Below are 16996 nucleotides of genomic sequence, written 5' to 3'. Positions count from 1 at the left end.
GTGAGATAGACTCAATATCACTAATATACCCGTGACCCTTTTCCTGGTACGTTTGCCCTTTTTGGGGCAAGTGAATAATCTGGGGAGCAATGTGGGTGGGATATGCTGCCCAGATGTTTTGATTCCCACCGACTCGTTTATGCAGAGTTTGCTGAAGAAGCATGAAGGCCTGGATAATGACTTTGCTGTCCACGAGGCCCGCGTGCAAAATGTGTGTGCTCACGGGGAAGGCATCCTGAGTAAGGTGAGTGCTTCCGGGAATTCCCGGCCAGACTTTCATTTTCAAAAGGGATTGGCCCAAATATTGACTCATGAGCAGTGCTAAAACCATACACAGAATTTTAATCACCTATTTTTAACATCTAACAAATATGTATTTATTTTTATTATCTAGGGATGCAGTGTCCAATATGGCGGCACCTAGCCACAGCGGCTATTTAGAGGGGATATGCTGGTAATTATTTAACCACCAGCTACTGCTCCCCAAAAATTAATGTCACAATTGATTATTTCTGTGGAATAAATTTTCCCACAGTGGCCCAATTGAATCCATCTCTTTAAGCTGCCATTTTTTTCTTGTTGTTGTTGTCAGCAAATAGTTATTTATTTCTGTTTTCTGAAAACTCTTTTTTCAAGCTCTTATAAATACACCTTTCAGATTCTTTAAATTAGTTGTTGACACACTTACTCTTATCCTGTGCACAACATGGCGTTTATGAAGCTTTTACAAATGACTTGCTTTGATCAGAGAATATTTGTAAGAATGGGGAATTGTTTTTTGTAAGCCTCTCCGGAGGAGGACCCGTTGGAAACTTATTTGTAACTTGAGTATCATTCTTTAGTTTAAATGCTTGTTTTCACAACACCTCACTGACTAAGTACTACACGAAGAACCCTAAGCAGAGATGATGTCATACTTTCTAGATGCTTACACCCACTCAGATAATCACAGTTGCGTGAACAAGCATGAGAAGGTCATCCAAGTGCTGGGGTGGAAATGACCGTCTGGGACATAGAGAAATCACAGAATAAATTCACTAGACCTAGAGGAGAGCCGTTAAATATTTTTAAAGAGAGAGAAGAGAGATTTCTAATAGTCCCAAAGAATTCAGGTGTTTGGCTTTGGTCTCGCTCTTCCTCCTTTCACCGTTGGCGTTGCAGGAGGAAAGTCGGCACAAGGAGAAGATTTCCGCCAAGATAGAGGCTTTGAACACAAAGACACCGTCTCTGGCCCAGGCCATAGCTTCCTGGAAGTTGCAGTTGGAAGATGATCTGGCCTTTCAGGAGTTCAACTGGAAGGCTGATGTGGCAGAGGCCTGGATAGGTATGATGGTGAAGGCCAGGGTGCTGGGGCTTGAGAAATGCCGATACATTTTTAATGCAATGGTTCCTGGGGCTTTCTCACTTACCTTGTGAAGAGAGGTGCTCCCTCCATCACCCATTCCTGTCCTTCTGGGACGCAATTACAATGACACTCACACACACACACACACACACACACAATGAAGTATCAGAGAGCATCTTTTTGAGAATTGGTGATTTCGCATGTGATATTCAGATAGGGCCGGGGCCAAAACTTCTAGGAAATAAATGTATGTTTGATTTAATTAAAATTTATGTCTAATATGAAATTTTTGTGTTCTATGAAACACTCAGACATTCCCTTCGTGCTAGCTTTGTTTCTGTCAGTTTATCCTGAATAAGTTCATAGAACAATCCATTCATCCCCAATTTAATGTTTACTCACAGCCCCAGGAATCGCCGACGTGTAGAGTTAGGAGGCTCTCTTGTGAACTGTAGGACATATTCCTTTTCTCCTTATCAAGTCTGACCCAAGAGCAACTATCTTTCTCAACCTATTCATGATCTTTGCTCTTTAGCTGAGAAGGAAAGAAGCCTGAAGATCAATGGCAACGGTGCAGACCTCACTGCCTTCCTCACTCTCCTGGCAAAGCAGGTGAGAGCCGGGTTGCCTTTGGAATAGACGCCCGTGAGGGCCAAGACCCATATCGCACAGAAGCGGAACACGTAGGATTAGCCACTCCTAAGTCGTGTGGTTTTATTGTCTGTAGGACCTGTAATATTGGTCCTTTTATTCTTCCTGATATTGATCATTTGCTATTTTTTTCTCCCTCTTTGCCTCTCCCTGCCCACTCTCTCTAATTAAATTTGCAACTGATATTTATCATTTTTATTAGAGAATCAACATTTGGCTTTTTAATTTTTTTCTGTTCTACCTTTATATTATATTCCATTAATAGCTTTTTATAGCTTTATATCTTTATTGTTTTCTTTAACTTTCTTTATGATTACCTGATTTTAAAAAATTTTAAGATAGATTTCAAATATTTAGCTATTGTTTTATAATATATTGATTTAAGGATACAAATTTCTAAGTAAAGCTTAACTGCATCTCAGAAATTTTATGTTTTTGTTATTCAGTTAAATATTTTCTAACTTAATTTTTATTTGACCCACTAATTATTCTGTTTTGGTGAATGATTTTTGTACAATTGAAAGAATGTGTATTTTTTCGGTGGTTTATATTACCTGTTGTATTTGGTTAATCATGTTGTTTAAATACTTATTATTTTTATATATTTTGAGGCTAGGTTAAAAGTTGTGTTGATATTTAGAATAATGCAATCATCTTGATGAATTGATACTTTTAATTATGAATGGTCATCTTTCTAATAACATTTCTTAATTTAAAGTCTTTTTTGCATACTAGAATACTACACCAATTCTTTTTTGTTTGTTTATAGTATATATCTGTTTTCATCTTCTGTTGTTTTTTATGTTTCTGTGACTTTATATTTTATTTTTCTTGCTGATACATTTATAAACTGCAAAATGATTACCACCATAGAACTACATAATACTTTCATTCTGTCACATAATTATCATTTGTGTTTAGTAAGAACATTTAATATTTGCTCTCGTAACAACTTTCAAATATATAATACAGTATTATTTACTAAAATAACCTTGCTGTATATTACATCCCAAAACTTGTTAAAAGGAAGTTTATACCTTTTACACCCCTCCCAGCCCCTAGTTCTTGGTAACCACTATTTGAGATTCACATATAAGTGACATCATGCAGTGTTTGTCTCTCTCTGACTTATTTCACTTAGCACAATGCCCTCAAATTTCATCCAAGTTGTTGCAAATGGCAGGGTATCCTTCTTTCTCATGACTGAATAATATTCCATTGTATGTATGTATGCATGTATGTATATATGTATGTGTCTATATATCTACCTCTCTATATTACATTTTCTTTTTCTTTTTTAAAATCCTCACCTGGGATATGTTTTATTGATTTAGAGAAAGGAAGGGAGAGAGCGAGAGAGCGAGAAACATCGATGTGAAACATCAATTGGTTGACTATCCTACATGCCCTGACTGGGGATTGAACCACAACCCAAATATGTGCCCTGACCAGGAATTGAACTCAAAACCTTAATGATGTATGGGACAGTGCTCCAACCACCTGTGCCACCTAACCGGGGCTATATTGCATCTTCTTTGCCTGATTATCTGTTGGTGAACACTTAGTTTGTTTCTGTATCTCAGCTATTGTGAATAATGCTGCAGTGAACATAGAAATGCAGAGTGCCTTTAAATTTTCTAAAATTTAATAGATATTATATAATGAATATGGCTTTGTCTAATTTGATCATTTTATTGGAATAGTGAGTTCATTTACATTTAAACTAATTAATTAGTAAGTTTTTACTTAAAACTGTAATCTAATACCTCCCATTCCCCATCCAACCCCTACTTTTTAGCTAGGGGTTAAATTGCTTCAAAGCATACTTTTAGTTTTATTTATCTATTTATCTATCTATCTATTTATTTATCTGAGGACTAGTCCTTTTTCAGTTTGCTTTTATACCTGGGACCTTTCAGGGGTTTCAACTAACTCCCTTTCTCTGGGGCTGCCCATGCTTACTGTGTCCTGAAATCAGCACTGTGTGACTCCAGAGAACTGTATGTAGCATTTTATGTCACAGCTGCTGTTTTCTGCTTGGCTTCTAGGACTTGTGTCCTACAGTTTAGGAATCTATAAATGTCTTGAGAGGAAAATGCAGTGGGAATAGTGGACCTACTTTTCTGCAGTTCCCTCTTCATGGCTCCTCAATCCTGGCTGCCCCAGTTCCCCAGAACTCCAATTTTTGTCGTTTTAGCTCCATCTAAAGCTCTCATCAGCTGCTTTCCCCTCTTACCCTGTACAGTGCATACTTCAAAAGCAAAAGTAACCGAGAATATTACTCTTACTCTACTACCAATCCCTCCTCTCCATGATTTTAATCCTTGAGTTATAGCCACCTGAGCTGCATTCTGATCTTTTTCAAACAACTTTGTACCTTTTTTTTTTTTTACCAGCTGGAAGTGGAACATCCCTAATTTTGTGATTCTGATACCAACATCTCCCCAAAATATCATTTGTGTAATATAGCATCTGTAGGTCTTTTTTTAATTTCCATACTTCCAAGATCTCCAGTAGCGTACTACTGGTAATTAGAACACAAAATCTAATAAGTGATACAAAAGAGTTTCAGAATGTGAGCTCAAATCTAATTTCAAAACCTACATCAGAATTTAGCCATAATCCCAATCCCAAATGTTTACTTAAGTCTCTAAGTCATATTTCCTTTTCCTTGGTCATCATTCTAACTCTTTTCTAGTCCTTACCTTGTTCATGATAAAAATATGGTGGAACCAGGTGTAAATGACCCTTCAGAATCTGCATTCGTTCTCTGCTCACTGCTTCTCTCTGGTCTTTCTCAGGACACACTGGATGCCAGTGTGCAGAGCTTTCAACAAGAGAGACTGGGTAAGATAACTGACCTAAAGGAACAGCTGGTGGCTGCTCAGCACAGCCAATCCAAAGCCATCGAGGAGCGCCACGCTGCCCTGCTGAGGCGCTGGGAACAGCTGCTGGCAGCCTGTGCAGCCCACAGGCAGAAATTGCTAGAGAAACAGCTGCCCCTACAGAAGGTAAATGGTAAAAGATGATGAGGCACGATAAGACCTTGATTATATATGAGCCATGGAATCTAGCAACAAATAGTGGAAACCCTGTTTGGATATATTTGAGTGTGTACTTTGGAAAGGACCAGAAAGACATTCTGGACTTTAGGTTGCTAGGGAGGTTTTTTAGACTTTTGTCAGTTATCCAGCTGACTTGAGACAAAAGCTCGGCACAGGTGATAGAAGAGGTAGGTGGCACAACAGGGTGAACGATCTTACTGTATAGCAGGCCTACAGCTGGCAGGCAGGAGATAAGGTCATCCCTATGCTTTTCTCCAGTTCAAATACAAGACCTAGACAAGTATAGACAAGTACATATTGTGTTCTGACATGTCACTTAACATCTCTGAACCTTGATTCTCCCATTTATGAAATAGGATAATATTACCACCACCTCTTGCTGTTCTCTGTTATTACTATTAAAAAGGATAATGGATCTGAAAAATTCAGTATAAACCACTAAGTTCTATATGGATATAAGTGATTAAAATGTCCTTTCTAATGGTGGTTGCTAAGGTATTAGATGTTGATAATAAAAAAATAATAATGAAAGGAAGTTAGATGGTCAGTAAATTACTGAGCACTCCTAGACCATAACAAATATTATACCATATAAGATAAGGGGTTAGGGAAATTGGAAAACAAACACACAAATAAAAACCAGTCAGTTTGAAAAAAAAAATAGTCTGGACCCTTAGTTAATTTTTACTCTATTGAAAGACATGAGACCTAATTTTAGTGAAAAAATAAATAAATCAATTAATGGAATATATATATATACACACACATATATATACATATACATATATATGGAGAGAGATATGAAAGATATTTCACAATCTGATTCTATTATTTTACTTTCTGATTGTAAAATATTTGTAAAATATTCAGTTGATCCATACTATTTTGAAAATAATAAGAAGTACTTCATAGGTTTTTATATTCTTCATATGAGTTTTCTCTGTGTTGATCTATTTTAGCATATAGATTGCAGAAATGAGTACAGGGAAAATATAATAGTGCACAACCTCTTTAATGCCTATGTTTGGGGATGAAAATGAATTTGCATAACAAATCTCCCTGAAAGTATTATCTGCTGACCTCAAATTTATGATTTTAAATCTAAAAAATTTTTGATGACATACTATTTGGAACAATCCATGTTATTGCTCTCATTCAGAAGTTCAATCATTCAGAACATACAGATAACTCCAGAAAGTATTGCAGGGGGAGGGATAAAGGTTAGAGTGTAGGAAATTGATTTAAACAGGAACTGCAAGACCTGACCGGTTTGGCTCAGTGGATAGAGCGTCGGCCTGCGGACTGAAGGGTCCCAGGTTCGATTCTGATCAAGGGCATGTACCTTGGTTGTGGACACATCCCCAGTAGGGGGTGTGCAGGAGGCAGCTGATCAATGTTTCTCTCTCATCGATGTTTCTAACCCTCTATCCCTCTCCCTTCCTCTCTTTAAGAAACCAATAAAATATATTAAGAAAATAAAAATAAACAGGAACTGCAAGCATGAGATGAGCGCTGCACAAGTTTTAGAAGGATGTTAGGAAAAGAACTCAGTCTTCAAAGAGACATTAGAGAGGTATGGTTTGTAGACGATCAGAAGAAAGAGGAAGTGGATAAAGGATAGGATAGATTTGCCTATTTCATGAATGATTCATTCATTTAATCATTCATCTAACATCTATTTTTGCATGTCTACTATGTGCCAAATAGAATTGAAACAGATTTCAGAATAAGAAATCATAAAATCTTCTCATTGAAAGCAGCCTTTGTCACTTTTGGAATCTTAGAGCTAAAATGTCTCTAGAAATCATTCAACTTTCTCATTTGTACATGATAGAAAACTTGACCAAGTTCACCATGAGATGCCAGGATCAGGACTTATATTTCTAACTCACATGTCTGTCCATTGGTTTCCCATTGGTTTTAGTTCTGTCCTTGTAAAGGGTTTGCCCTGAAAATATTGAAGACAATTACTTTTTTAAATTTTTATTCTGAGTCTTCTCTCCTCTTTTTCTCTTCTCTTTCTATTGGGAAAGATGAAGGTGTCTTTTTTTTCTCTGTAGGCTGAGGAGCTATTCATGGAATTTGCACACAAGGCTTCAGCTTTCAACCACTGGTGTGAGAATGCTGAGGAGGACCTGTCAGAAAATGTGCACTGTGTCTCCCTGAATGAGATCCGCCAGCTGCAGAAGGACCACGAGGCTTTCTTGGCCTCCTTGGCCAAGGCCCAGGAAGATCTGAACTATTTGCGAGAGCTAGACCAGCAGATTAAGTCCTTAAATGTGCCCTCCAGCCCTTACACCTGGTTAACCATGGAGGTGCTGGAAAGGATGTGGAACCACCTACCTGACATCATCAAGGTAGACTGAGGCACAACAGGGACCTCCTTTGGCTATAGTGACCATGACAGTTTAGTGGAGTACCCATGCTGGGGGACTTCTGAGAAAGAAAGGAGCATTTTAAATTGGGAAAGCAGCCTTAAATTGGATAGTCTAAGAAATATCTGAAAATATGTTCACAAGAAGTATAGCCCTATGTAACGTAGTTTGAACAGTTTTAACTTCAGGGTGTTGAGCAGTGATTTAAGGCAGCAAACACAAGCTCCAGGACATGGCTCTGAAAATGAGTTATAGAAAGTTCACGAGGCTTGCAGATATCTTTAAAGTCTCTATATGCCTTCATCCAAAGCATTCTCTATTTTATACACACCTCCAAAAGTGCCTTTTAAAAGTGCTTGCATTTAACTTTTGTCTGTCTATAATGATGTTCATTATAGAAGCTATGGAAAATATTTAAAAGTTTAACAAAGAAAAAATTTACCATAAAATCACCCATTTTAGATGGCAACTCTTATAACTACCTTTCTCTTTAAGGCTGTTTTTATGCTCATTTAAATGAAATTTCACCTGGAAAAAAATAAGCAGAAAGATTTGCCTTCATTGTTTTATTATTTTTACTGAGTTCTGCCTTTGAAACACCTGCAAATACTTATGGGAATTGATGTAAGTTTCCTCACCTTTTCAAGATGAGAAGAAGTGGGCTGGAAGCAATGTGAGCACATAGGCACATGCCTCCGGAATATAAATTTGGGAGAGTTACAATGTATGGCTGAGCCTGGGAACCAATTATTTTTACTGCAAAGAAAGGTTTTCAACGTGCAATTCGCTGTCTGTGATTTGGGTTTCTAGGAACGGGAGCAAGAGCTGCAAAAGGAAGAGGAAAGACAGGTCAAGAACTTTGAGATGTGCCAGGAGTTTGAACAGAACGCCAGTGCCTTCCTTCAGTGGATCTTGGAAACCAGGTGTGCTATGTTTCCGCAAAATTTATGATCCTTATGCTACACACTCCATTCCCCACAAGGATAAAGTTCATAAAGGAGGGAGGAGGAGGGACTTCTACAGCGTTTATGCTGTCCTAAATTACCATGTGCTTTCTATTGGTAATTGGTTACTTTCTGAATCAATCCTTGCAAAACCGAGAAATGAGAGTTCCAGCCTTCTACCCATTGTGTACCCTTCAATATTCTCTTCTGGATATTCTCATTTTTCCCCTGTTGCCTATAATTACAGTTCAAAAATATTAGCAGTTCTTTCTTACTTAAACATTTTAATGTTGAAATTATCTTTGCATTTTACAAAGTACTTCTCTGTCCAGTAACTCGCTTAACTTTTAGAGCACACTGGAAAAGTATACAGAGAAGACCTTATTACCTCTGTGTGGAAAGAAGTTTAGTAGATGCATTGATGGGCTCGTGGTCACATGTGTATTTATTGACACAGCAGGAGTAGAGCACATTGTAAACATCTAGTATGAAGCTCTATGTTGCCTGACTAAAGCTGTGATGAGAATCAAATGAGATAGTACATGCTAATGGCTTTGATTGAATCCAAAGTGTCCTATATGTGAAAATAACATTTGTCACATCTTCTGGGGCAAATGACCTTGAAAAAGAGGAGACTTGGAAGGTGTAATATACATTAGAATAAATGGTCTAAGTTAGTAGACTGTACTCAGTAATTGGGTCAGGTTTGTGGAATTTTGAGAGTTAAAGGAGTGGTTTGGACAATCCATGATATCGACTGTTTCAACACACCACTGACAAGAATAAATCACACAGTTAACAAAAGCAAAGTCAGTCTCATGGCCAAAAACACCTGAGAGAAGGCACAAGCAACATCGCTCTTCCTTCTCTTCCTTTGGTTTTGGTCCCTCCTCCTCCAGCATCACGTGCCCACCACTGAGCACGTCACCTGACCCCCTGAGCTCTCTCTACTACAGCAAGTAGCTGCATGGAATGCTCTTAGCTTCCTGGTGTGAAAGCTACTTTGGAAACAGTGGATGGAACATGTGCATATGTTTTGGGCTACAAAAGAATTTAGAATGTTTTATAAATCTGAAGTAAAAAAGATCGTTAAAGTAATCCATATTAACACATGATTTCCCTTTCTTTCTTCTGATTCCTGTTCCGGACCTTCATGCCCAGGGCTTATTTTCTGGATGGGTCAGTATTTTATGTTACCATGTTTGTCTTGTTATCACATTCGGGAATAATTAAACAAGGAGACCTTACCACTGGGGCATCTCATCTCATCTCATCTCAATCTGATGATGCCTCAATAAAAATGTGGGGTGAGAAGGAGAAGCACAGTACATATATTATTCTGGCTCAATAGCCCGTTAGGTGGAGTCTTGCTGACATTAAGTTAAGAGAGTGTTTGAGAATAAGAACTAGGAGAAAGACCTGGAATCCTTCTCATAGGCAGAGAAGAGCTAGAAGGGGTCTGAGTTCCTTCTCATATGTCTGGCAAGGTGGCCAATGGACAGAAGGGTTGGTTTCATGAAAATGTGGTGCTGTGTAAATTTATCTTAGAGAGGCCAAGTGACTTGGAAGAAGTTGCAGTAGAGAAATGTAGGAGCTCTGAGCTTGTCTGTCTTTGGGAAATATGGACCTCTGGTATTATAAGTAACTTTTTTATCTGGTTCTGAACTAGATCGTTGCTCAAAGAAACAGGAACTCTGGAATCCCAATTGGAAGCAAATAAGGTAAGTAATGTTTATTCATTAGGTCAAGGTATTTCCAGAATTATAAGGAGTACTTAAAGGAAACTCTTAAATAAACACTTTTATGTAAATTACCTGGCCTGAAAGTCCAGAGCCTATGGCTCTGGTGCCAACTCTGCCAAAATGTTATTCTAACCATTGGCCACCACTTTATGGACGTGTTTTCTGAACTCTCTAAACTGTAATTTCTGTATCTATGTAATAATGTTAATGATATTTCTATGATAGAGTTACTGTTATTGATTCAGAGGAAAAAGTGCAAGGCTGCTAGCTTACACCTAGAAACATTGACAATTTTGTAATTTGATAATGACAATTATTTGATAATGCAATTGAATCTAGATGATCTCTTAACAATTGGGTGAAGCATTGGGCTACTGCTGTGTTTCTTACCCTTATTTCATTATTGACCCCTCTAGGAGAAAATTTTAACTAGTTACATTTTATTTCTTCCTAATGAGAGAAGTTAAATACTAAAGAATAAGACATTGTCAGATAGGGAGTTCTTGTTCTGGTCAAGAAGGTGAGTAGGTAATTGGTGTGCAGGCCTCCTGCCATGACCACATCAAAACTACAATTAAATGATAGCATAATAAACCTGCAGAACCATTTGAATACTAGCCGGACAGAGGTGTTATTACTAAGGATACAAAGAAGAAGCCACCATCCAGATCTTAGGAAGAGGGGAAGACTTAAAGCAGGCTGGATTCATAGCCACGTGTGCCAGTTGAGAATCTGGTGGGATATCTCAGCTTCAGAAGTCCCCACTGAGGAGCAAAGGGAATCCCAGCATCTACCAAGTTCATGGATTTGAAGAAATAACATCATTAAAACATCCATACTACCCAAAACAATCTACAGATTCAATGCAATTCCTATCAAGATACCAATAGTTTTTATGAATAGTTTATTTATCATGGGGGACAGGAATATCCCTGAAAATAATTGAATGGAAGCAATTAGAGGAAACTCATCCATTTCTTACTTTCACTCCCCTCCCTAGGAGTGGTGCCCTGGGTGACTCTCTTCTCCTTTTCCAGAGGAAGCAGAAGGAGATCCAGCTGATGAAGCGCCAGCTGACCAAGATTGAGGATCTGGGAGACAACCTAGAAGAGGCTCTGGTTCTGGACATCAAATACAGCACCATTGGGTTGGCGCAGCAGTGGGACCAGCTCTATCAGCTTGGGATGAGAATGCAACACAACCTGGAACAACAGATCCAAGCCAAGTACTGGCAACCTATGGGCAGGGCTAGGGAAGGGTGTGGATGATACTAGTTTTAGGTAGTTAACTCCAAGGGCTAGAATTTGGGGTACTGGTTAAAAGTACTCCTTAAGAGCTAGTACACTCACTGTATTCAGAGACAATATTCTCTTTACTGCCCCACAGAACGACGGTTTCTCTTTATTCTATTATGCAATAGGAAACAGTGCTCTCATTGTCCTAAAAATACCCATCCGTCAATTCTCGAATTCCTTCACCATCTTATGTAATCTCTTCAGAGAACATTCCCCTTTGTAAATTTTTCTCTAAAATGTCTAAAATGCAAGAGATAGTCAAGATATGGAGCAGAAAAGCAGAATTCATTTTTTCCCTAAAAAAATTAATTGTCTTAAAGAAGCTTTAGGTTTCCATAGCTTTTTTGGCAGTGTTAGTATCTAAATCAGAGATTTCTTTAAAGAGTTTGATAATAAACATTTTAAACTCTGTGTGCCAGGCCTGAGCTGGGTAGCTTATTTTGTTTGAGCACTGTCCTGATACAAGTTGATGGGTTCAATCCCCAGCCAGGACACTTACAAGTATCAACCAACAAATGTACAAATAAGCCTCTCTCTCTCTCTCTCTCTCTCTCTCTCTCTCTCTCTCTCTCTCTCATCAATTTTAAAAATTAAATTTTGTGACTCATATAGTCTCAGTTGTGACTACTAAACTCTGCTATTGTGGAGAGAAACCAGCTATTGATAATTCATAAATGGATGAGCATGGACCAATTCCAATAAAATATTATTTATGGACATTTAAAATTAATGTATGCTTAACAAAGCCTTCTTCTTTTTTTATTATTTCAACCATGTAAAAATATAAAAATCATGAATAATGCTGCAATGAACATGGTTTCACACAATGCAATACACAGATTATAGAATTGTACACTTGAAATCTATATAAACTTATTAACCAATTTCAATTTAAAAATATAAAAAACATTCTTAGCTCATTGACTGTACAAAAGCAAGTGACAGACTGGATTTGGCCCTAAAGTAGATGACCCAAATACTGAAACAGTCACTAAAATTTCTATTTCATGTGACATAGCTTCTGCTTTTCTCTGTTTTGTTTCATGAGGTAATTAAGTTTTTTTTTTCTTTCAGAGATACTATAGGTGTGAGTGAAGAGACACTGAAGGAGTTTAGCACAACCTATAAGTGAGTATCCTATATAATAAAAGCCTAATATGCTAAGTGTCCAGTCGTCCGGTTTGCCATTTAACCAATCAAAGTGTAACATGTTAATGATATGCTAAGGCCACTCAACCACTCGCTATGATGTGCACTGACCACCAGGGGGCAGACAGTTGACTGGTTGACCAGTCGCTATGATGTGCACTGAGCACCAGGAGGAAGATACTCCGACCAGTAGGTGAGATTGCTGCTGGGGTCCGGATAATCAGGACTGAGTCGTCCGGTTTGCCATTTAACCAATCAAAGTGTAACATGTTAATGATATGCTAAGGCCACTCAACCACTCGCTATGATGTGCACTGACCACCAGGGGGCAGACAGTTGACTGGTTGACCAGTCGCTATGATGTGCACTGAGCACCAGGAGGAAGATACTCCGACCAGTAGGTGAGATTGCTGCTGGGGTCCGGATAATCAGGACTGAGCAAGACAGTCCAGACATGCCCTGGAGCCCTCCCATGATCCCTCCCTGGCTGGCCATCCTCCTGCGTCCCTCCCCAGCCCTGATCATGCACTGGTGGGGGTCCCTTGGCCTGGCCTGTGTCCTCTTGCAATCTGGGCTGAGGGACCTCCCTTCCCCCAAGTGCACGATTTCATGCACCAGGCCTCTAGTAACTTTATAATTGATTGGTTCTGTTTTTCAGACCATTCAAAGTAAATCTCAAATAAATTTTTTCCCTTCAATGTGGCTTATTAGGATTTTAAATGAAGATCTAGATCAGTGATGGCGAACCTTTGAGCTCGGCATGTCAGCATTTTGAAAAACCCTAACTTAACTCTGGTGCCGTGTCACATATAGAAATTTTTTGATGTTTGCAACCATAGTAAAACAAGATTTATACTTTTGATATTTATTGTATATATCTAAATGACATTTAACAAAGAAAAATCAACCAAAAAAATGAGTTCGTGTCTCTGACACACGTGTCATAGGTTCGCCATCACTGATCTAGATATATCATTTAGCTTTAAATTGTAGTTTATAATATGTCTCTGAAATTTCTATATTTTAGAAATACCTTTTTTTATGTTCAACATTTATCCTTTTTCTCCAACCATTAGGTTTAAAAAAAGTGTAGAAACACAGGCAAGCTGTCCACTCATTTCTTTGATAAGATTATGCTATGTTGCCTGGCCAGCGTGGCTCAGTGTTCGAACGTCATGTGACCTATGAACCAGGAGGTCACAGTTTGATTCCTGGTCAGGGCATATGCCCTGGTTGTAGGCTTGATCCCCAGTGTGGGGCATGCAGGAGGCAGCTAATCAATGATTCTCTCTCATTACTGATGTTTCTATCTCTCTCCCTCTCCCTTCCTCTCTGAAATCAATAACAATATATTTGTAAAAAGATTATGCCATGTTAATAAAGTCCCAGCTGATGCAACAAAACTGTTCTTTTCCATTGTTAATATGCTTCTCTACTGAACTTGATAAAATGTTTTTATTCTATAGACACTTTGATGAGAATTTGACAGGGCGCTTGAGTCACAAAGACTTCCGGTCCTGCCTGAGAGGACTCAATTACTACCTGCCCATGGTGGAGGAGGGTGAACCTGAGCCCAAGTTCGAGAAATTCCTGGATGTCGTTGATCCAGGGAGGTAGGAGGAAGACCAAGGCCAGACCAAACCAGGGACTGGGGCTTTGCAGGATGAGCACCAAGAGTAAAATAATCCATAGGCATTAACTCATCTTGAGAATAGGAGTGACAGAGGCAGAGACAATAAGTGAACGGGGCAGCTTTGGGGGCCCTTCCAGGATTAGCTCAGAAGTTCATGGCACTAACTGCAACTCAGGCACCAGTCCTGCAATTTGATTAATGCCTGCTTTACGTTTGACATGAATTTCCGTTAGTTCTGAGAATGGAACTTGACAGAAGAGTCCCTTCATGTGTATAATGTCTTAGGAGAGGATCAGTAACATGTGGGAGTGGGGGTGTTGTACGCTTGTGAGGGTGGTGTAGAATCATAGAGGCACCACATTATGGTTAGGGACTAATTCTTTCTAATACCAAACCCAAAGAAGGCCAGAAATAGAGTTCCTCAAATCAACTTGAAGAGCTTGAGGTACAGATACAGGGTACTGGTGCTGATGGGAAATTCTGAAATTCTATATAGTGTGTCAGGCCCATGTGGAAACAGAAGCAGGATCTTGGGAAACTGTTTATTTGGCTGTAAGGGGAGGAGAATGAGGGTCAAATAGGTCATGGTCTTAGAGAGCTGAGTTGGAAGAGGTGCTTGGAAAATCCAGCTTTCCTCTGTCCCTGTGACACCAAGTAGAATGAGACCGGGACCTGTTTCTTCTCTGTGTTGAGAGGGCACAGTTCCTGATCCTTTTATCCGACAGGAAGGGCTATGTCTCACTGGAAGAATATACCTCATTCCTGATTGACAAGGAATCAGAGAACATCAAGACCAGCGATGAAATTGAGAATGCTTTCCAAGCTTTGGCAGAGGGCAAGAACTATATTACCAAAGAGGACATGAAGCAGGTACGATTCCAATGGCACCTTCCTCATTATGCTCTCATAACAATCTAGATTTTGCTCATCTCAGGCCGACTTGCCTACTAGCCCCCACCTCTTCGTTTTTCTCTAGCTATCATCTGCTTTGGTCACCATTTCATGTTGTGATCAACATGCAGAGTCAAACTCTAATGACTATCAGGATCAAGCTCAAACCTGAAACTCGTTTTCAAGAATTCTTTTTATCCCATTTATTTAATAAGCCAAATTTAGGGAATAGGATAAGAAGCGTAGTCAAAGTGACATGGAACTCTTCAGGTAACAGCTGACTTGAAGAGATTGTTGGTTTTATTCACTAGGAATTATGAATTAATGTGAAAGGTATGTGATATGAACAGTGCTGGCTTTTTCTTCTAAAGTTCCTCCACTCGCTGAGTTTGGGCAATATTGGAATCCCAAGGAACCAGCTATTTTGAATTCTTATTACTGCATCTTTTTCCTCTTATGTTTCAGGCTCTAACACCAGAACAAGTGTCCTTCTGTGCCTCACATATGCAGCAATACGTGGACCCACGGGGCCGGAGCCACCCTGCTGGCTATGATTATGTTGGCTTCACCAATTCCTTCTTTGGCAACTGATAAGCGACTCATACTAGATCATATAAAATCTTAGTTATGGAATTATTGGGGAATGAAAGAGGTGAACACAGAGGGTAGAAAGATAGTAGTGTGTGTGTATTACATTTATTGTAGGACCCAAAAGAGAAACAACCTTGGGAGCTATAAGGCATTAGTAGAGTTGGAGAAGAGGAGACCAGGGGCTTATTTTGCATGAAACTAATTAAACCAACTGATGGGTTTCAAGTTCTCTCTTTTCTTAAAAAAAAAAAAAAAAATTAAAAAATTAAATTTATTAGGGTGACATTGGTTAATAAAATTGTATAAATTTCAAGTATGCGATTCTATGAGACAACATTTGTATATTGCATTGTAAGCCCACTGCCCAAAGTAAAATCTTCTTGCATCACCAAACATTGACCCCTTTTACATTTTATAAATTCCCTCCCACTTCCTTCTGGTAACCACAATACTGTTGTCTGCATGAGTTTTTGTTTCATTTTCATGTTTTTTCATTTCTTTTTTCTGTATCTTTTTTAAATGCATTTTTATTGTTGAAAGAATTGCAGATGTGCCCCTTTCTTCCCCATTGACACCCTCCACCCTGCACTCGCCCCTCCCAGGCCTTCACTACACTATTCTCTGTGTCCATGGGCTAAGCATATATTCACATAAGTTCCCAGGTTAATCTCTCTCCACCTACCCTCCTACCCCTGTCTTCCTTCTGAGACTCTTCAGTTTGTTCCATGCTTCTATGTGTCTGGATCTATTTTGTTGATCAGTTTATTTTGTTCATTAGATTCCACATATAAGTGAGATCATGTGGCATTTACCTTTTTCTCTGACTGACTTATTTCACTTAGCATGATACTCTCCAGGTCCCTCCATGTAGTCTCAAAGGGTAAGAAATCCTTCTTTTTTACTACTGCATAGTATTCCATGGTGTAAATGTACCACAGCTTTTTTTACCCACTCATCTACTGATGGGCACTTGGGCTGTTTCCAAGTCTTAGCTATTAAAAGTGTGCCACTATAAACATCGGGGGCATATATTCTTTCTGATTGGTTTTTCTGATTTCTTAGTAAATATCCCTAGAAATGGGGTCACTGGGTCAAAAGGCAGTTCCATTTTTTATTTTTGGAGGAAACTCCATAATCTTTTCCATGGTGGCTGCAGCCACCAGTCTGCATTCCCACCAGCAGTGTAGTAGGGTTCCCCTTCTCCACATCTTTGTCAACACTTGTCATTTGTTTATTCTGACAGGTGTGAGGTGATACCTCATTGTCATTTTAATTTGCATCTCTCAGATGATTAGTGACTTTGAACATCATTTCA

At 38.9% G+C, this 16996-nt stretch overlaps 1 protein-coding gene across 1 annotated transcript in view; it reads left to right on the top strand.

Moving 5' to 3' along the window:
- SPTA1 (spectrin alpha, erythrocytic 1) overlaps positions 1-15964 on the top strand; it is a 67324-nt gene extending 51360 nt beyond the window's left edge. Inside the window, exons 39-51 of the mRNA XM_059673555.1 lie at positions 146-244; positions 1162-1324; positions 1881-1957; positions 4798-5007; positions 7122-7418; positions 8247-8359; positions 9542-9559; positions 10050-10101; positions 11160-11347; positions 12492-12545; positions 14033-14179; positions 14925-15069; positions 15556-15964. Of these exons, the coding sequence (XP_059529538.1) occupies positions 146-244; positions 1162-1324; positions 1881-1957; positions 4798-5007; positions 7122-7418; positions 8247-8359; positions 9542-9559; positions 10050-10101; positions 11160-11347; positions 12492-12545; positions 14033-14179; positions 14925-15069; positions 15556-15681 (1689 nt within the window). The 3' untranslated portion in view covers positions 15682-15964. The remainder of the gene's footprint in view (positions 1-145; positions 245-1161; positions 1325-1880; positions 1958-4797; positions 5008-7121; positions 7419-8246; positions 8360-9541; positions 9560-10049; positions 10102-11159; positions 11348-12491; positions 12546-14032; positions 14180-14924; positions 15070-15555) is intronic.
- The last annotated feature ends 1032 nt before the right edge of the window (positions 15965-16996 follow it).

The sequence above is a fragment of the Myotis daubentonii genome, chromosome 18, assembly GCF_963259705.1.
Source record: "Myotis daubentonii chromosome 18, mMyoDau2.1, whole genome shotgun sequence".
Taxonomy (NCBI): Eukaryota; Metazoa; Chordata; class Mammalia; order Chiroptera; family Vespertilionidae; genus Myotis; species Myotis daubentonii.
The sequence above is the reverse complement of the archived record's forward strand: the minus strand, read 5'-3'. Positions and strand labels throughout refer to the sequence as shown.